The sequence below is a fragment of the Zosterops lateralis genome (assembly GCF_965231275.1).
Source record: "Zosterops lateralis genome assembly, chromosome: 1".
Taxonomy (NCBI): domain Eukaryota; kingdom Metazoa; phylum Chordata; class Aves; order Passeriformes; family Zosteropidae; genus Zosterops; species Zosterops lateralis.
The window spans coordinates 101,273,479-101,295,324 of NC_139762.1; the positions used below are offsets into that span (position 1 = coordinate 101,273,479).

Consider the following 21,846-nt stretch of genomic DNA (forward strand, 5'->3'; position numbering starts at 1 on the left):
AATGACACAGCATAATGTGCCAGTTCCTTTTGTTAGACCTTCCTTCCATAAGCATGCCTTCATTGTAGTTATTTTAAATGTAATGCTTCAAGTATAGCCCTTATCTTACCAAGAATTATGAAAACCTCTTTAAAAAAAATAGTAAAAAATTCCAGTGTTACTCTGGAAAAATCTAGTTTACAGGCTTATAATCTTTGTCATGCAGCAAGTCCACTGTCTCTACCAGTTTGCACACTTGGGAATACTTCTCCTGTGTTCTCACAACAAAGCACTAAAATCATGCTGTGGCATTTACTGTTAACTCCAAGGGTGGCATTATTCAGAACTGCCACTTATCAAACCTACTGCAAGAGACCTTTTGTCCATCGGGTCTTTGATGGGTTTTTAAGTAATTTATAACTCTACAGCTGATTTGGCTCCCCAGGGAAATCTGCAGCATCTGTAATTAATTGACTGAGAGAAAACATGGGCAGCTTTTACATATGAAAGAATTAGTAGGTCAAATATGACTGAAGTGCACTGCAAGCATTAGTTACCTAATGTCAGTTTGTCAGAGGGACTGTCATTAGACTGTACAGCATTTCTAAGTAAAACTAAAGAAAACTAAGAGAGACAAATGCACAACAAGCTTGGGTAGATGGCTTTTACTTCCTCTCCTTGCCCACAAGATGCATTTTTATTATCAACAAACTTCCACCTTACAGACACTACCAACACTCACTATCCAACTTTCCATTAGATCAGTTTGTTTTTAGTATTCACTTGACTCACTGATGTCAGCACAGCAACTCCCAAACAGATTCTGCATTCAGATTACTCCACAGCACTGTGCCAGCAGAGCAAATGAAGCTGAAATAAGAAATTTGTCTTACTTCATTTTGATTTAAAATAATCACTGGCATTGGAAGGCAGACTTTTAAACTATCTGCAAATGGTGCTTTGCTAGATAAACACACAGTGGTATACAGAGATACACAGTGATTTGTCAGCAGAACAGGATGTAGCAATGCACCCTATTTATCCCAGAGATAAACCCTGATATGAAGAGCCTCTAATCTTTATTAGATGTAGAAAATTCTAATAACTTCTTGGTCTGTAGATCTGAAAACTGTATTCAGAGCTTCTCCACACACCAGACAGTAAAAATAATGTTTTGTTTGCAATAGCAGTGGTTTGGTTTCAGTTCTCATCTACATTCCAAAGGATGCCCTGTCCAACACATTAAGGATCTGGTCTTCAAAAATATTTCCTGAAATTTTCAGAGGAGTTCATACCACGGATCCTACTAATCTTTCATGTGATAGTTTAGTACAATTCCAACAATTCTCCATTTTCCTGAGAATTGTACAAAGAAAATAAAGATTCTTGTAAACAAAAAAATCCTTTTTTTGCTGCATATTGAACTCATCCTGCCCACCAGCATCAATCTCAGAAGTAAAATGAATAAGCAGAGTAAGATCTGCTACATACAGACTGCTTATCTACAGAAATTCTAATGGGTAGAAGAGCTTCTTCAGAAGTATTTTATCATAACATTTTTCTTCTGCAAGGAACTGCATATTTCATGGCTTTATCAACATGTGATTAGTGACAGGTGGTTAAACATTTTCAAAAATCAATTACAGTGGTTGCTGTCTCAGATAATCCATTACTGCTTAACACAGATCCATTTTTGCTCTCCTGCTGTCACAGGACAAGTTCTGTTTGAGTCAGGGAACAGATCTGATTTAAAACAGTAAAAAGAAAATTCCTTTTAATCTCTAGTAAATCCCCTAATCTAACTCACTGTACAGCCAACCAACACCCAGTCTATCACAGAAGAGGGGAGAATAAAAATTAGTGGCTGAAACATTTTTCCAGTAGCTGATATTCCACATAAAAAACAACATTCCATTGAATTTTCTATTAGCTCCAAAACACTTTTAGCACTTTTCCCCCAGAATAATTGCTGTTTATTATTAGGCTACTGACACTAACATGAAAAAAAATCAAATCATTAAATAACTATATCTATATAAAAAATATGGAAAAGGTTATTTTGCTAGCATACAAAAATGTTTTTTTGATCTAGGTGATAATAATGAAGCTAAGAGTACATTACTCTTGCAGAAATTATTTACCTGAAAAAACATACTGAGTAACTTTGGGATATTTATCCTTCCCTTCCCTGCTGCTCTTTAAGCACTTCTGAGTTTACATTTAGAGTATTATCAAAATAGCTCAAGATTTTTGTGGGATTAAACTTAGATACACTTTCAGGTGTTAGAATGACGTTGTCATTAATTCACTAATATTGCAAGTTCAACAAACACTCACTCTGTCATAATGTAATGTTAACTTGTCTTTTGTTCACTGACAGGTTCACTTATATCTGTTTATACCCCAATCTGCATGATCATGGCAGGTTGTGCACTGTTCAAAACCAAAGCAGGTAGCCAGAAAAAATGAAGAGAGACAATCTGAAGACATACAACAGAATTGAAAAGGTGAAATAAAATGAAGAATCAAAAGGATGGGTGGAATAACAAAGGTCAAATCTGAAAGGAAAACTCTTAAAATCAACCACGATAAGCAACTGTACAGAACACTTGTAATTTAGACAGGTCGTCTAAATTGTCTGTTGAGGTACAATATTGATTATTTTTGGAGTCTATGAGATGTACTGAGAGCTTGGTATGTAACTTACTCTTCATATCTGTCTGGCAATTATATGACAGACATGTATTAGGGCCAAGAAAAGCTGAATGCTTTTACATTAGCGCTGCAAGAGAAGATTTTGTTCTTCCCATGTTTTGCATTTTTGTGTTCTTTGGGGATTTTTTCATACCTTTAAAGTTGCTTTTAAGTAACAGAAATTGCTTTACATCAGCTATAAAATGTTGCAATCTCTTGTGGGAAAAAACAGTTGCAGTGCCAGTGTGCACAGACCTGTGTGGATTTGCTGAAGCAGCATTTTCCCTCCTAAACAACAGCCTTCAGCTACACTATCACCATGAGACATCCTGAATCCCACACAAAGAAATCCTCACAGCACAAAATGTTGGCACCTACCAGTTCCAGATTTAGAGGTGTGCAATGCAGAGCTCTAACAGAAAGCTGGACAGTAAAAAAGCAACTACTGATAGCCAGAATTTAGACCTTTCCAATCAATACCAAATTTTCATTGTAAATCCAGTAATCTGTATTGGGTCAATATTGTTTACATTACAGAAAACCACTAAAGAATCACTTTTCTTAAAACCTGTAGGAATTTCAACTGTTGGTTTTAACTTGAGGATGCATTTTTGAGTTACAGTATCCTTCAGGCACACAGTTTTTAGTTAAAATAGCAAGACTCCTTCTTAACTGCGGTAGAAACAATTCCTGCATTCCAGGAAACTGGTTTGATTAAAAGCAGTGCAGTGACAGCAGATTCATAAGGAGTGATTATTTAAATATGTGCATGCATATTACAAATAGTCACCATATTAATTCTAATAGAATACTGTTTGCTGCCTCACTGTTTCTAATCTTCCAAATTCCACATGTAAGAAGTAGCAGGATACACTGCCATCAGAGATACAGACATTTTGAAATTTTGCTAAAACAAATGTCACTCACAATGTACTGGCACTTGGGCTGTGATATTTAGGTTTCAGAGACTTGGACAGGAAGGGTCTTTCTGAGAGTGCTCAGTATCAGCTTAGTATTTCCAAGTGCTTTGTTCTTTCACAATATGTACAAAAACTTTCTTAAATAAAAACTATTTCATATTTCAAACATTTTCTGCACAAATCTAAAGGTAGGAACTGACAGTTCTGTTGTTTTGGAGGAGGTGTAAACTTTTATATGAAATTTCCACTCTGGACACTGATACACTGACAAAGGATTCTACACTCAAAGCTTTACTTTGTTCTAACCTTTGCTCTGTGAGTTCTGGAAAATTCAGATCTCAGTGTTGGTTTGCACATTTTTGACCTCTGCAATAATACTCTGGCACTGCTGGAGGAAAACTGCATGATCAGACTAAACTGAGAGGCTAGAGAGAAAAAAGAGGACAGAGATTTTATGACGGCTTGATTAATGGTGCAGTGTGCACGGGAAAACTTGGGATGGGACACAAAAGCAAACACTGAATAAGGAAGACATGGAATAAGGGAACATGGGAAAAGGGCTACAGTTGTTGGAACTGCTTCTTCCAAATGCACAAGTGTACAATTCAGACCAGACATACAGTTTTACTCTTGCTAGCACCTCAGCTATAATTAAAAATGGATGTATTTGGAAACAAATTTGAAAACCTCCACTTAGAATGTGAAGAAGAACCTCATGCCAGAATTTACCAATGCATCATGAAAGGTTTTGGATAAATGTGTTTATCAGTAATTCTGGGCTCATGCTTGGCAACTGTATCTGCACAACAAAAAAAAGTTAAGGTGTGGAGTTTTTAGCAAGAGAAACAGGTGCTGCACAAAGTCTGTTTGTAGCAAGTTAACTTCCTTCAGATTGAAACAAATTTAAAAGAACCCACTGGGAATACTTAGCAATTTTGAGAGAGAAAAAAGGAAAGAGAACTTGAAAGCATTGAATTAAAAGGAGAAGTCGTCTACTCACTTCTTTTTTCTTTTTTCTTAAATTTTCCTTTCTTCTTCCCATGCTCCTTTTCATCATCAGACACTATATCTGGAGGCTCATGCAAGCTGTCGTGAGGTGGGGAAGGCTCACCGGTGCGGTACAATCCAGGGAATTTTGTGGGGCTGATTTCCTCAGAGCTGGGAGTCCGAGCGAGTCCCCCAGCGTGCTCTACCCGACGGTGCTCACTGGGGCTGCTCGTGGGAGGCAGGAAGCACTCGGTCATTCTGACACCTGGATATCAAAGTGAAATCTTCTGCTACCTGTCCATCACACCTGCACGGGAGGAAAGCAAAAAGAAAATCCACATGGTTTTAAGCAATGGGTTTTAGAACACCTTGTTTGGAGCTCTACCCTGAAATTATAAACAGCAATGCCTTCTATGACAGTTCCAGCTTCTGTCAAGACACAGTAACATAACATCAGGTCTTAAGCTCAGTGTTTGCAGAATTTGTTCATTAACTCCGGAGCTATGTTAACATGAGATCTGCCATTTTAGCCATTTATACTTTATGATATATAAAACATATATATTAAGTATCTGAATATTTGAACTCTTGAAATAATTCTTACAAAATTCATAGGCAGCTTGCATACTGATTGGTAGTATTTGCTACAAATTATTTTGCTAACTTAATTTTTTTTTGACATCAGATAGATTTGTCTGGAAGCTCAGGGTGTTTGTGAGCACTGACTGCCCTTAAGGCAAAGATCATTTTCTTCTTTCCCAAGTACATTTTATAGATGCAAATAAGAACTTGCCTAGCCTGTTGCAATAAGGGAGGAAAATAAAATAAATACACCTAAAGCAAATCCATCTTTTAATTATACTACTGCAAATTAAAAAAGGTAAAAAAATAATGATTATGCTTTTCTGGTATACAACAATTTCCCCTCTGAAGAGGCTGTATTAGGTCATCTGTACCCAGATGCTGGTACATTGTTTGCTTGAGAGTTATGGCCCAATAAAAGCTTATTCAAGAATTGCTAAAGGAAGACAATGCATAAATTCTCAGCAGTGGAACTCATAAGCAAGAAACTCTTCCTAGCAGAGATAAATTTCAGAAATTCCACAGAATGGATATGCTGTACGGCACACCACACCTCTGGAGTCCACTTGGCTGGATTTGGCCCCTTGTGTCCAAACGGTCACAAAGGATACATTCCACAACACTCTTCAGCAGATCACTCAACTCCTGGGTTTTATTTACACATTGGTAGCACACAGAAAAAATATGACATGGTGTTGTGTTCTGCCCAGTTAATAATTATAAATGAGTCCAGCTAAGTGAGTTTTGGGGCAGGTGGTTTGTTCACTTTATTGGCTGTTGGAATTTCAAATTTCTTTTTTTTTTTTTGAGTTCTCATCCTTCAGCTCTCTGTATGCAGATCAGAGTGAAATTTTAGAGTATGTATGCAACAGTATCTCCCCACAGGAGATCACTCACAGTGCTTATGGAAATTACCAGTTACTCAGATCAGAATTTGAATAGGGCACAGTAAGACACAGAATTATGATGAGAAAATATTCATGAAATCTTTATTTACTACTGTTCATTCCTCATTCTGGCTAAAGCAGAGGCACTGGCTAAAAATTAAGACAACAGGGTGTATTTGCAAATGCAACAAATTAAGACTACTTTTTTTATTTTTTTATCTTAAAGCTTCAAGAAAGCATTACTTTCCTCTATGTATCACTTCCTATGCCTTTAAATAAGGGAGAAATTCTGTGATGCCCAAATCATATCAAGACCTGTGAGCAGAACACAGCTTTTAAGCCTACTGAAAAAACCTCTTCCACTTTTACTAATAGATGTTAATGTTCTACTGCCATATAAATCTTTATATTTCCTTTGTCTTTTACCATTTTCTTCTGATAGCAATAAAAGGCAAGACTAAAAAAATCATGGGCCTTCTAGGAATTCTGAGAAGGAACATTCCTAACAGGCTTGCTCTTCTCCCAGCTTCCTTCTCTCAGACTATTTCTTCCCAATCTGTTCCTGCTCCAGTCCTGCCTCTCCTCTGCAGCAGTTCCCTTCCCTCAAACTTCTCTTCACCTCATTTGTCAGGAGATTCAATAACTCCCTGCTGCCACATGAGGAAGGTCACAGCACCCCCCCCCCCCCCCCCATTAACTTTCCTCTGCCTCCAATTGCAGCAGTTTACTCTTTTTGAGATGATTAGAATTGCTTAGGTGCTCCAACAGGCTTCTGCTGCTGAGCTGATCCTGGAAGAGCTCAACAAGCACTAACAATGAAAAGCAGAGAAGTGGCAGAACCACAATGACAGGAGCGCAGCCCCTCTCTTTGGCCATCTCTCGTTTGTCTTACCACACACACAGCTTCATCTCCTCAGATTTCAATTATTTCTTAGTATTTATAACTTCAAGCTTTGATTTCTTTACCACCCAGTGTCAGTACTCCCATAGCTCTTGTCTTGACCTACTACTTTGTTTCACCCTCAGTGTGCCATAGACAATCTGATCTTCATCTGCTTTGGTCTCTGTGACTCAAGCTCAGTTTCCCACTTTCCCTTCATCTCACTTTTTATTTGGGCAGTTCCTACTTCCCTGCTGCACACCACTTCCTTGCAGATAAAGTTCTCTCTCTTCTTCCTCTGTTTCTCCTATCTGATTAGTTGCCAATTCCCACTTCTTACCGAATGCTCTCTGCTGCTGTTTTTTGTTACCTCACGATTATCTACCTCATCTTTTCACCTCGTCCCCATTTCTCCCAGTGGCTCTCGGTCTCTCCCCAGGGTCACAAGAAGTCCCTGCCTACCTCCCCACCAACAGCAGACTCCTTGACTCCCTCCACTTCTCGTTCACTTGACATTTGACTCTTCTTCCACAGGAGCCACAAATGCTGTTACAGACACATCAGAGAAGCTTCTTGCACCTTCTTAGACCTAGCTACTTTTTAAAGTACTCCCAAAATGCAGTTTCTTGAACTATCTTCCTGCTCAACACTGCGTTCAGAATAACTGAATGTCAAATAGAAGCCTTCATGAACATGGGCAGAATCATGACCTTTCCTCTATCCCCCAAGGAAAGACCAAATTATAAGAGATTTTAAACATGGAAAGAAGGTACATCATTAACACAAAATCTCCCAGCCATCGTGCCATCACCACCTTTCCAGACCATAGACTAAGCACAGGAAAGTGGCTTGGGGAAAGGAAGGAAGATGCCTGCACAGGCAAAATAATGTGCTTTTTCAAGCCTCATTTTTGAAAATAACTGAACACTTTCCTAAAAAATTCAGTCTGAACTGCATATTCGGCAAGTAAAGATGAGGTTTGTAAAAACCATAGAAAATGGAAGACAGAGAGACATGATAGCCAGCTTTAAGAGATCTCCCTTTCAACAGTGTATCATCTAAGTTGGCATGAACACAATAAAGAGAGGCACAGTCTGAAATCCACAGCTCTTTCATGCAGTACAGAAGGCTCCATTATTTCTGTTTTGCACTGAGTCTCTACTGTGACTTTGTGCCTTGTAACCAATTGCAACAGCAGAAGCAAATTAGAGCAGGTGATTGCATGCACAGATGTTATTTGGTAAAGCTCCTGGGTGGAATGAAGGATGTGGAATTTTTCTGCAACAAGTATTATGCAAGACCACATCTGAAGGGCAGTGGGTGTCCCCTGGCCATTCCATTTTGCCACAAACAGACACCTCCTGAATACCTGGGTGTTACAGTGAAAACAGTCCCAAGAAGTCACTAATCATAGATGGAGGTGGAGTGAGCACACTCACTCAGCTCCCAGCACCTGCTCTATCACAATTACCCAAAAGAAAGAAGAGAGCACAGCAGTACCTCACCCACCATCACAGACCTTCAGTCCAAAAGATCTGGACATGGGTGAAGGACACGATTCTTGCAGAAACGAGGCACAGCATTTTTGGACAAAAAATATCCTAGTAACAAACACAGCTCCATTTTGGAAAGTAATGAACCATAAGAAGAAAGAGTAAAAACTCACTTGTGGGCTAAGCATGTCAAAACACTTCAGAAACCATGAGTGGTACTCATATAACTGTTGAGACTTTTGAATAAGATGAGAAGATCAAGTCAGAATTTATTTACCAAGACTATACAAGGTCTGTGCCACATCTAAGTTCTGTATCTATTGCATTTTTTACAACATGCTAAAAAGCTGGATACAAATCACTGTTTTTAATTGAACACTTCTTGGATGGCCTCTGATGTAATTTTGACATTTGACCGCACAGCAGCATTTCAGTCCATTTCATTTAATAAGCAGTGGCCAGCTATAAAATCAGAGCCCTTTCCTTTCTTCAGTAAGGCAACAAAGCCATGAAAGGAGAAGGAGGAATAGGGAAGTACTTCATGTAGACAGGCAAAGCAAGTTTAAAATTTCACAAGTCACAGGTAATCACACAAACACAGCATGAAGTAACTCCCCTGTGAGTCACACACTCTTCATAATTGGCAAAAAATAAAAGCCTCAAGAAGGGACTTCACAGAATTTTTCGGATAAAAAGAATAAAATACAAACTGTTTAGCAGAATTCAGGTCCTAAACCTCAGATTACTTTACAGGATATATGATGCCAAGAGAATGTTGGAAAATTTACTTCAAAGGAGGGTGTATAATCACAGTAGAATTCACATGGGAGCAAGCTGCACATTTTTCAAATCATGCCAGCCTCAGATCACCTCTAAAAGTAACAAAACCAGCTTTTGTGTGGTCTCTCATTTACCTGTAGATGGATAAAGTCTGCCAGTTACAGCACCATCCAAAGCATTTCAAGTTCTGCTCTGAGAGTCCATTCCAGCTCAGGAGTGATTTACAAACAGACAAAACTACTTTACTCGACACTCAGTGAGTGCAGACAGGATCCATATCTGAGTGGGCTCTTGGAGGAGCCAGCTCACATTTAGAATATGCAGCTGTATCCCTATTATTGAGGGTATTCCAGCTCTTCAATAATCTAATCAGTAGGGAGCCAGCCTTAAATAATTAAATACTACCCTAGACATTTTAGAAATATCAAAAACAAGGTTTCCAATCCTATTATGATAAAGTCTTGCAATTGCATGAAGATAAAATCTCCAGATATGTGGCAGCACGTGCTTTCCAGTCTGGTTCACTTCAGAGAAAACAGTATTACAGCCCCAGCCTACAAAAGTCTGCAGAGCTCCATCAGGATGCAATTCACAGGCTGTTTCCATGAGACACATTTTGGAAAAAAAAAAAACAATTGGAACCCTAGAAGGGGATGGATGATTGAATGCTTTGCTCCAGGAGAGAGCACATTGAAAAGAGATGGACCAGAATTGCCTAGAAAAAGCACCTGTCCCATGGTGCTGCCTCCTGCACTGGCTATACCACCACACTCCTATTTTGCTGTAACATCTTCACTCCCTGGAGCAGCAGGCTGTGACAATTTATATCCCACTACCTCTCCAAAGCAATAGTCTACAAGAAGAGCCTGGGCACAGATCTTTGTTACAGGGTAACAACCAAAGCCCTATACAGAGGGCACACAAACTATGCCCCACTTGTGGCTCTCCCTCATGTGGCTCATTCCATCCTTCAGGGATATCCCAGCAAGTCCTCCCACGTCTTTCCCCAGCTGAATCAACTGCCATGGAAGCAGCTTCAAAGCAGTGCACTACATTATGATCACAACCAAATATAGAAGGGGCATTCTTGCAAATAACTGTCCAGCTAACAAGCTGTTTAATTGCTTTGCACGGCAGCTTTCTCAAGAACAAGCAGAAGGCCTGAACTCTGCACCACAAGGCAGATGGGCAGTGCACCCAGACTTCTGCAGGAGTACCTTGACTAATCAGCCACCTGCACTGCAACTGCTACTGCCCACTCTGAGAATAATTTCTCATTCTCCAAACTTCTTGGCAATGTGCTACTCCACTGTTCAGGATTCTCTGTTTTTATCCCCAGTAAATACTGCTCTTGGATCCCATGGTCTTGTCAGCACAAGCCAACACCTCTGGTAATAGTACTCAAGCCCAGTACATCAGTTTCCCACTCCACGGTTTCACACAGAATCACTGGGCTGGAAGAGACCTTCAAGATCACTGAGTCCAGTCCCTGACACCTCAACTAGACCATAGCACTAAGTGCCATATGCAGTTTTTTTCTAAACACATCCAGGGATGGTGACTCCACCACCTCCCCGGGCAGACCATTCCAGTACTTTATCGCCCTTTCTGTAAAAAACTTTTTCCTAATATCCAACCTATATTTCCCTGAGGGCAGCTTAAGGCTGTGTCCTCTGGTTCTGTCAGTTGCTGCCTGGAGAAAGAGACCAACCCCCGCCTGACCACAGCCACCTTTCAGGGAGTTGTAGAGAGTGATAAGGTCACCTCTAAATCTCCTTTTCTCCAGGCTAAACAGCCCCAGCTCCCTCAGTTGTTCCTCACAGGGTTTGTGTTCCAAGCCCCTCACCAGCCTCATGAGTGACATTCTTCCCCAGGCTCTCTCCATTTGCTTCCTCACCCCCTTTCCTGCAGTTCAGTTCCTCCACAATCAGGACTGCATCTCCTCTATCTCACAATCTTTTCCTCACCTCGCAGGTGTTCACAACCTAGACCTGTGCAACCCCAGTTTCACCATTCCTGTTCTCCACACCCAGTGTCTCATCTAACCTCACTTCTTGGCTGCTCACTGTTTCCCAGGTTTCCCTCACCACCTTCTATTTCTCCCACACTCAGTTCTCATTAAAACTTCTGCAAGTTATGGGCCACACATAACCAAGGCAATCTGGGAGGTCTTATCCAGCCAAATTTAGGTTTCCCCTCTAAATTAAAAGTAGCCCTAAAAAGGTTTGCCTGATTGCCAAAATATTTATTATTACAGAAAAGAGACATTTTCTTGCTAGCTGAATTCTCAGGAACAGCTTGAAGAATGTGGTTAGTGTTTAAAGAAAAATAAATTTAAGTACCAGCCTCTGAAACAGAACTTTTCAGTCCAAATTAAAATATCGTAGCTTTTGATAAGAGCTGAATTACTGAGAGTTGACTAGACTACAGCTGTCTCGCTAACATACTGAACCTCCTATACTTCTGAAAACCATCACATGGTGCAACATACATAATACCCACTATTGCTTATACTGGCCTGAGAATTATCCCTGGTGTAAAAACCCCGCCCCATCTCCCTTGTCCTCCTCTCCAAATTCCCACTTGTACCAGTACTAATGCTTGTAAAACAGAACAGAAAGTTTTACTTTTACTACTTAACAGAGGAAGGCAGGAGAATACAACAAAAGGTGTGAACTTTGCTTTCTTAACAATCACTATAAACGTAATATCACCAATGGTTTTGTTTGCCCTAGGGACTGTATACAAGTTTTTTTACAATTCACATTTTCTGACAAGTCCTTCAAAGAGTTGTCTAGTCCCCAAAGGTCTGCAGCAAGTTGTACAGTGATTATAATTTAGCAAATTAATATTAATTGCTAGACTTTAATCAGTTCCTGGGCTGGATCTATTTAATGACAAATTCCCCTGATCAGAGATTTAAACCACAGCATCATTCACTCACACTCCAGGACCTGAATGCATCCAGCTTGAGAACAGCTGTCAATTTGGCAGAATCAGGGAAAAAACCCAAACATCCTAAACCCTGGTTGAGCTGAATGTACTACAAATGCTGTTAAAAAAGCAAGTGCTATACAGAGTAAAAAATGCAAAATGAAGCAGAAGAAAAACCAATGGATTTGCCATAAAATATTTTACAGGAGTTTTAAGCATTTCTGCTGTTCTTTCAAGAGTATCTGCAGACTACCCGTAACAGATCAAATAACAGAGAACAGAATCTAGTTTTCCAGGGAGGGCAGAGCTCTGCACACTCAGTTCCAACACCCAGTAAAAAAACAAGCCTATAAAAACTCTAATTTAGGGGGGTTTGGGGTTTAAGAGTGTCTTAGCTAACACATGCTAAAATACTAGAAACGGCAAGGATAAATGGCTTTGGATTTAACAGTGGCAACAAATCTGGGAATGCCCACACACCAGAAATGTGCACTATAATGCACTGGCCTTTCTGCAGCAGCAGTAATTCACCTGGTAAATTCAACAGCACCCCTGGAGATGCAGTCAGGCATTGTGAGTTCAAGCTCTGTGGAACTCTTGTGAGCACACTCAGCTGACAGGCAGGCAGGTGTCACTGCTGCTGCATCACCATCACCTTTTGTGCCTGTGCCAGTTACAGCGAGAGCAGGACAGGAGAGTGCCCCTACAAACATCACTTCACTGGGGTCTGCTGGCCTGTCCTTTGAGAGCCACCTGCTGCCACCCTCAAACACAGAGTGCCAAAGGGACAGAGCCTTCCCACACTCTGGCAACTGCACAGACCTGCTCAACATGTACAGGGAATGGCAGAGCCCAGGTGCTGCACGGAGAACTGCCCGCTGAGCCCAGACTGTCTGCCTTTTTAATCCAGTATTGAGATAGCATCTTTCAGACTGGATACAGAAAAAAATCAATTAGAAGCACCATGCTTCTTCACTGAATTGGGTGAGTTGTGATCATTATTCTATTCACAGAATTTTCAAACAGCATTAACTTTGCAGAAGCCACTTCATAATCCTTTAACTGGAAGGTCAGTACAAACAATCCAGTTTACCTTACCAAAGGCAAAGAATATTCAATTCTGTGGCCTTATCATTCCCAGAAAGAAGCAATTTCCGAAAGTATATTAATGACACAAAAACCTTTAGGGCTTGAACTGTGAAAATTAACTTTCTCATGCTTTACATTGGATTTTTGCCACCACGTATTGAACACAGATGAAAAGATCTATCAATTACAGGATGTCACTTGAACTGACAACTCTGTAGCATAAGAGGAAGCAAAGAACAGCTTTGTTTGGATCTCTTCATAGTGTGATACACGACACAGATAATCAATTTCCATGTATGATTCTTTTCATGTTTAAAACCCTGCATGTTCCAGTGCAACAATGGCAAAACATGTTCAGCTTCTATTGAATATTAAATGGAACTATGGTGGTTGAGATAAACTTCTACTATAACAGCAGAAAGGAAAAATAAAAAAAGGCTTTGATCCAGAAACACTGTTTACATAACAACCTCTCTGATTATTTTTAGTGATTATTTAATAACCATGTCTATCAGCTGATTATTCTTAGTGATTATTTGATAACTATGTCTACCTGCATCACCTTTGCTTTTGGCTTAAGAGTCCTGTTTATTATCAAGCTAACACCAGTGGCTATTGACCTGGAAATCAGCCTCCACTGGTTGCTCTATTAAGCTCAATTTGAGTAAAATCAAGGACAGACTGGGCTGCACGCAAACGTTTTCCCAACTTAACGATAATGGATTGATGTATAACATTTCTGTGCTCCCAGCACAGCAGTTTTTAGCACAGCCTTATTGTAGATGCAGTGCTACCCACCAAAAGGTTTTTCTGATGTAGTTTGTTTTATTTTGAGATCTGTTTTGAGACATGCCAGCAAAATAATTGTTTTGCTGATCCATGTTATGTCTGCAGCAGGAACCTGCGGGAATAGATGTCAATGTCTTTCAAACTCACATTATATGGAAGAGAAAATTTTTATTTTTAGCATGGTATGTTAAGTTTCCATACAAGAGTAGGGCTGTACCATCTCTTCTTCCCAGACATATTCCCATTAATGCCACTGACAGCTCTTCATCAATACCACATGAAGGATTTAGCCTTTCAGCAAATTTCTGAATTTTTAGTTATTTTTTTCAGTACCATATGTAGAGATGGGATTAACGAGTTCTGTTTTCCATGTCTGCCCCAGATTCACTCAATACCCAAGGGGAAAGTCAATTTAAATATTTACAAGCTCAGCAGATTATTAATTATGATTAACATCACCACCTCCAGGGCTGAGATGTTGCAAAATGTCACGACGTGAACACAGAGAACATTCACAAATACACGCAAGGCAAAGTGCAGCACCACCCACCGTGGGGCAGCTGCTGGTCTCTGCAGAGAAAGCAGGAGTCTCTCATCCACTGAAATGCCAATTACTGGAACAGCAGCAGGACCCACAAGTTCACAGTATTTGCCTTGTCTTCTATGCCAATTTACCTAGTCAAACAGCCTTAGAAGAAAGCTTATATGAAACATCAGCCTTCTAGAAAAATGTATAAACATCCTCAGAATTTAAAATGACATTCACATGCATTTTCTAAAACAGGCCTCCTTTAGCTCTGTCTGCAGCATCTACTGCAGCAATTTTCAGCAATCCTATGTCTTGAGAATATCACAAAAAAACCCCCATACCTTAAGAAATACACTGATTGATGTTTTCAACTTACTTGCCAAATACAATAAAAATTAACTGAATAATTACACAAATACAACATTAAAAATTATGTATGCTTCACAGATGGAGGAAAAGTTTGATATTTGATAGCACAGGATCAAACAACTTTGGACTGCCATTCCCAAATCTGTTGTGTTGCCTTGTCTAAACATAAGTCATGCTGTTTTAATTAAAATTAGAGCAGTTTAATGGAAGCCCCAATACACATAAGACCAAGGACTTATGTCCCATCCCTCCCTCAGGAGAAGATAAACTGCCTCCATCAGTGTAAGGCAATTTTAAGAGTGGTGAAATCCTTGCACATAAGTACTAAAACCCACCAAATGTAATTACCCTGTCGAAATATCCATCACCAACTGACTGTTCTAATGATACACACTAACTGAAAACTTCTTTGACATGTTTATGTATCTTCTGATGTCTTTGAAGTTTGACTGAACTAACATTAAAAACTTATTTCCTAAAGGATTTACAAAGAATGAGCAACCAAAAAAAAGCCCACAGAAAACTGCAAACAAATCTAATCATAGACCAAATAAAATATCATAAAATTGCAGCACACAAAATGAGTGACCCAGGTAAAACTGATGTGCCTTCTCCACTGCTTTTTGCTGTTGTATACAGGTTCTGGTATATTCAAAGGTACATTTGTGAAAGCCATTGCCAGAAAATTAGTTCTTAATTATTCTTTGTGAAGGAAAATGCATTTAAATACACATCCTAGTGTATCAGTCACACTAATTTACTGAACCAACAAAGAACTCCGCATGTTCATCACTTCCTCTTTCAGCTGGAAAATTGAAATTTGTTTGCCCCGACAATGTTTCAAAACCTGGCTGCTTAAAACACATCTGCCCACGAGTGGTTCCCATTGCATGAATTTGGGGAACTGCAACCCCAGATTTCAGGATGAGAACTTCAGAAGCAGGACCTGTGAAAGACCTCTGCATCTAGAATTAACAAGTGGCCAGCACAAAGAAAACTTACAGAATTTTTAAAGATTAAAACATCTAAAGAACAAGAAAAGCTAAAACCAATGGACTGAAATAATCCAAGGAGTTTCTGAGTAAATCTGTTCAATCACTTGGTATTTTTCCCCCCAGGCTCTTATATTTTTTGTCCATTCAATCAATTAAAAATATCACATAAAATATGAAAAGCTCTTTAGGCTATCTTAGAAGAATGGCATCTCCTTTGAAGCTACCACAATTGAAACTTAAAAGAGGAAATGACACTTTTCTTTGAATCCAGTTTAAAAAAAAAAGGTATTTTGTGTTTTGTACAGGTTAGCATAACGCTTTTACATCCAGCATTTGGTTCATGATATTAAAATCTACTGGAGCAGTACAAATACAGTAAAATATCTGTCAACTTAACTACCTTTTATCAGTAATTATACACTACATTAATACACTCAGTATTAAGTATGTGAAGGCAGTATATTGGATACAGGAAAACAATAACTGAGAATTATGAACTTGCATAGTATTCATGGTAGAAAACCACTACTAATACCATGAACATGAATTGAGAGTTTAATTGCTGGCTTGTTTAGCACTAGAATTTACATTTAGCACTCAATTTAATTCATTCTAATAAAACTCACTGAGAATTCATTTTCATGGCAACATCCAGAAAAATTCTGCACCTGACTGCAGATCCTTGTATTTACAAAACACAACTGGGCAGGCAAGAAATGTTAAAGTAGCAACAAGCTTCACCACCAGGGTAAGCTAAATGTTAAATTTCACAAAAGCCATTAGAGGATAAACATTAAATGATAACTTCAAACTCACAGGTGTAGCTCCTATTTTACAAAGTTAGGTATGATTTTAAAGTAATACCCTTTAAGACTTCTTACTTATTTTTCTCATGAGAAAGACAAGCTGCAATTTTTGTCACTGTGATATCCTTTTTCCCACTAGTGTCAAGTTAATAGAATTATCATCATATATTGTTTTCAATATATTTCAATCATTCTTTGAGCTCTTGTAGTAGAGTTCTGTGATCAGTTCCAAGAGCTCCTTTCTGCCAGATGTCTTGTCCTCTACTAATAGAAAAGGCCTAGAGATTCAACTGAACTGTAAAACAGGAAGCAAATTTCATGAGCTGCCTTCACCTAAATAACAGAAACCTGTGAAATTTTCATACTAGAGAGGACAAAAATGTACAAAAATATATTTTATCTATACATAACTATAGGAATTGACTCAAGACTTAGTCACTGCTAAGAAACGTACAAAGCAACGAACATGAAACTAAATTTATTTTCCTTAAAATAATTTTCAGTTTGGTCCAAACTTGCATTCTGATTTGGAATGTCAAACCTTACCACTCAGCACTAGCTCCTCTTTCTTCCTCTCCAGCAACCATCTGGCCGCTCCCACCTCATGCAAACACCCATCACTCATCCCTTGCTTCCCTGTGTGCCTCCAGAGACTGGAATAGCCAGTCTAAAAAAGCTCTGTTCCTTGTGGGTGAGAAAGAGAATAAAAGACAGCAGATTGGATATGAGGAATCTGCTCCTACTGTTTGGGGAGCTGACCCTTCCACTGCACTGAAGGTGGACCTGTGAGAAGGTCTATCCCCCAGCAGCCAAAGCAGGGCATTTCTGCACCTTCACACAGGGTCTGCCCCTGCGCTGTGCTCCTGGCGGGCTGAGCCTGGCAGGAATCATTAACCATTCCCTGCTTCCTCCAGGGAAGACACAGCCTTGGTGGAAGCAAGGCAGGGGTCACCTGCAAGATCATATCATAAATTAATGTGTAACATCAAGGATCATAATCCTTCTTTCAAAGAAATTCTCTCTTTGCACTGACTGCATGATGTCCATATTTCTGCCTGTCTCCCCAGCACTTACAACAAACGGACAGATGGCAAGCTGTTCACAACTAAGGGCACACCAGCACAGATGCAGTGACTTATATGACATTCTTCAATTATTAGCATTATAGCAGAATAATCGCATTATTTTATTTTGCACTATTTCCTATTTCTGTAGAAAACAATACTAAATTTGCTTATTTAAAATATAACATTTTCTCTACATATAGTTTTTAAACTGGGCTAAATATCACAAACACACATTAACAATTCACTATATGTACTGATTTACATTATTACTGCTTTAGCATCTGGCAAGCACCTTTGCTTTCTTATTATAAAATTACGTGTTTAGTAAATAATTAGTTGCTATTTTTATGCAGGATTCTACACCAAGCTGCTTCTGGAAAAAACTAGGACATCTTCATTATCTGTACTTTTGTTTACTTAGTATCACAGGAATTAGACAAGGAAAAAATACCAAATTATGTTCTCTATTTAAACACACCTTAATTAACTATCAAAGGAAATACTGCTTGTAGGCAGTGAACTGATTGCTCTAAACACTGTGATCTCATGGTTTTGAATTTGCAGATCTCAGTCTCTGATGTATACATGGAATTCATCTTTAGATAAAAAAAAAGAGTTGCTTTCTGGGCTTTTTTAATGCACAGCTAATAATAAACAACAGTAAGGAGCCAATTATACATTCCAAATATTTTTGGTCAGATGTACTTTGTTCAGGTATTAAGTGTTGTTTTTACCTTCTTATTATCCACTGAAGTCACACTACCTCATATTTATTGTTTCACAAATTCTTTCCTACTAGTTCAAAATTATCACAGCACTTTACTGATGAAACCTAAATAGTTTTTTTTTCCAGTATATTATCTGCTAGTAACAGGACAGCATAAACTAGAAATTCCTTGGCTATATTTGAGCCAACTCACTGCATCACCACTCCTTACTTGGATAATCCCATATAAATCCTCCATTTCCCAGCAGGTGCCCCAGGTAAGCAGTTATTCCCCACATTTTACCGCAGCCTAAAGAAAAACTGGAAGCACGGAGCACTGGATCCCTGCTGCTATTCAGCTTTGCAGACCTGCTGTTGCTGCCCCTATCAAAGTCTGTGTCACTCTATGATGCCTCCACACCTTCAACCAAGTTTGTATTCCGTGGTGTCAAGCCCAAGAGGTGAGGGATGGTTGGGATGAGAAGGGTAAGTATGGACAGGAAAGGAGTTATGCTCATCCTTTTTCTAAACTCAACCTGCATCCTTACCCTTCTGGTTTTGGCCATGGCAAGCAGAAGATGTAAACCCTATTTGGACAGCAGTCACCTCTCAACACCACCACCTCTGGGGATGCAGCCTAAGTAAAACCTCCTGCTCCATAAGGTACTTCCAGCACAACTGTAGAATTTGATTTTTCTTTTTTTGTGAGCAACACTTTGAAAACTATGATCCATGAGGTTCTGGGGGACAGCAGGAGGATCTGATGAAGGACTGCAAACCATGCACATGGCAAACCATGGCTAGTTGTAAGTGTAGTGAATCATTCACTGATTCAACATAGTCAGATACAAGAGTTCAGAGAGAAGCTTGGTAGATTATGCTACACTGTACTACTATAAACTGAAGGTAAATATCAGACTGTATTTTGGCATTTTGAGGCTACCTAAATGACACCAAGCTTTACAGAAGGAAAGTAAATTAGCATTTGGTGGTATTTATTGCTGAACAGCAGCATCTTCCATATTAGTCTAAAAACTGCCCATAAGAAACAGCAGTGTTTACTCGGAGAATATGCAAACCTTTCTGTAAGAAAATACAGCTAAAACTTACTGGGAATCATGCCTGAAGGGTACAGTGGAGATGGGAACCCCAAAGGGTTAGGTGCAGTGCTTGTGACTGTCAGCTTTGCTTTCAGGACATCTGCAGAAGCGAGCCGTGCAGCTCTGAAGCAGGAGTGCAGTCACTGCAGTTCCAGGACAACCTATGCTAGTGTACATGTGCACATAGAGAAATGGAAATAATCTGCCTCACAGAAAAAGAACTTTCTTCTCCACATAACTACAACCACACCAGGGATTTCACTGTGAAATCCTTACTTTGGGGAAAAAACCCACCAATCCAAAGTACAAAACATGCCCTCCTACCCCTGAACACACCTTAACTAAGACAGAACAATGCCAAAGTTGCACGTGGAGTATCGAGATTTGAAGGCAGCTATTCCTATGTTCCATTTCACATGTGGGAAGACTAAAGAAAACTTGTTTTCTCCAAGCTAGAAATGACATCCCTAGGACAGGGAATGTAAAGCTCCCTACTCCAACAGACTAGACACTCTATTCTTGATGTAGTTAGCTAGAACATTACAGAAAGGGGGTTAACAAATTTCACACACTTAGAAGTACTAAATGCAAAACTACAACAGTTTGGAAGGGCTTATTTTAATCCCTGTTTATTTCTCTGTAGAAAAGACCCCCCCAAGAGCTTGTCATGCTGACTGTGTGGATTATAGACAGACTGCACTGAAATGAACTGAAGCACAGCACCATCCACCACGAGCTGTATGCAACACCTCAACTAACATCAAAATCCAAACCTAAGGGATCTCAGGGATCCCTCTGCCATTCTCCTGCAAGCTCATTAATAAAATTTACATCCATTACCATCCTGCATCATATCCAACAAAGCCTTAACTCCACCCCTGAAAGGGTGGGTTATGGCAATGCAGAGCACTTATGGTAAGCACTTCAAGCTATTTCCAGGTCAGAAACCCGTTTAAGGACACAATTAGGGCTATTTTCCTGTGCTGGAACAAAGGACATGCACAAATCACCCAGGTTTATGCATCGGGCAAAAAGGCCTTAGCCTGTTTTTTTTTTTTTTTTTTTTTTTTTTTTTTTTTTTTTTTTAATGATTATTTCCCATCAACAATTATCATTAACCTCAGGGACATTGGGGTGGGGGAAATCCAAACCACACCATTCTCATGAACACATACTTTTGGTGTGGATTGCTGGAATTTTCTTTGTCACTTAAAAATAAGACATATTTGCTCATACATCACCCACTAACATATCCCTGGAAGTGCTCAAGGCCATCCTGGATGGGGCTCTGAGCAGCCTGGGCTAGTGAAAGCTGTCCCTGCTCGTGGCAGAAGGGCTGGAACTAGGTGGTCTCTGAGGTCCCTTCCAAAACACTCTGTGATTCTATAATGGACACTGACACATTCTAAACAACATTATCAGGAAACACGACATCCTTAGAACCTTCTAATCACACTAGTTGTAGAAAAATTACAATAACAGTCTGGGTTTTAAGATAAGACCTCCAGGTGAAGGTAAATGAATAAAAATCCCTGACCTCTGCCTCCCCACAAAAAAAACCAATTCAAAGCGACCTTGCAGAGAGCCAACCCACAGCCCAGGCTGAGCTGCAGCAAACTCCGCACGATCCAAAGGGAGCAAATGCCCAAGGGAAACAGGGCGCACAAGGCGCCTGTCCCCTAAGGGCAGGAGGGACAACACGGCCCGAAAGTATCGCACACGGGCCGGACACCCGCCCGGGGGGGAACGGAGGGAGGAGAGGAAGGGAAGAAGCAAGGAAAGAAGGAGAGAGGGAAGGAAAGAGGCAGGGAAGGTGGAAGAGACCGGGGGAGGACGAGCACCGACCCGAAGGAAATGGGCGGAGCCTCCCCAGGCCCCGCCCCCCGCTCGAGCCGCCCGCGCCGGCCCCTCCCCCACCCGGCAGCCGCGCGCGCCGCGGGGCGGTGGCGGCTCGCGCCGCCAGTCGTGTGCCCCCCCACCCCGTTCCTCCGCCCCCGCCCGGACCCCGAGCGGCCCCGCGCCCTCACGGCGGAGCCGGCCCGGGCCGCCCGCCCGCCCCCGCCCCGCACTGACCGTCGGGGGTCCCGCTCGCCCGCGCAGCGGCTCCGCCTCGGCCTCAGGCGCGGCGGGCACGCCCCGCCTCGCGCCCCATCCCGCCGCCGCCGCCGCCCGGCGCTCGCAGGGACGGGCGGGGAGCGCCGCCAGCCCACGCCACCGCGCACGCGCCGCCGCCTCGCTCCGCGCGGCCGCGAGGGCGGGG

General features: G+C 40.6%; 1 protein-coding gene across 2 annotated transcripts in view; it reads right to left on the bottom strand.

Annotated features, from left to right (window-relative positions):
• The window catches only part of RALBP1 (ralA binding protein 1), a 33,229-nt gene extending 11,469 nt beyond the window's left edge, over positions 1 to 21,760 (bottom strand). The window contains exons 1-2 of one of the 2 annotated variants that reach the window (XM_083868425.1): positions 21,660 to 21,760; positions 4,594 to 4,887 (exon numbers count right to left, since the gene is read on the bottom strand). In XM_083868425.1, the coding sequence (XP_083724551.1) occupies positions 4,594 to 4,837 (244 nt within the window). In that variant the 5' untranslated portion in view covers positions 4,838 to 4,887; positions 21,660 to 21,760. Of the gene's footprint in view, positions 1 to 4,593; positions 4,888 to 21,659 lie in introns of those variants that run through there. The other variant, XM_083868426.1, reaches the window with a different exon arrangement.
• Between the last annotated feature and the right edge of the window lie 86 nt (positions 21,761 to 21,846).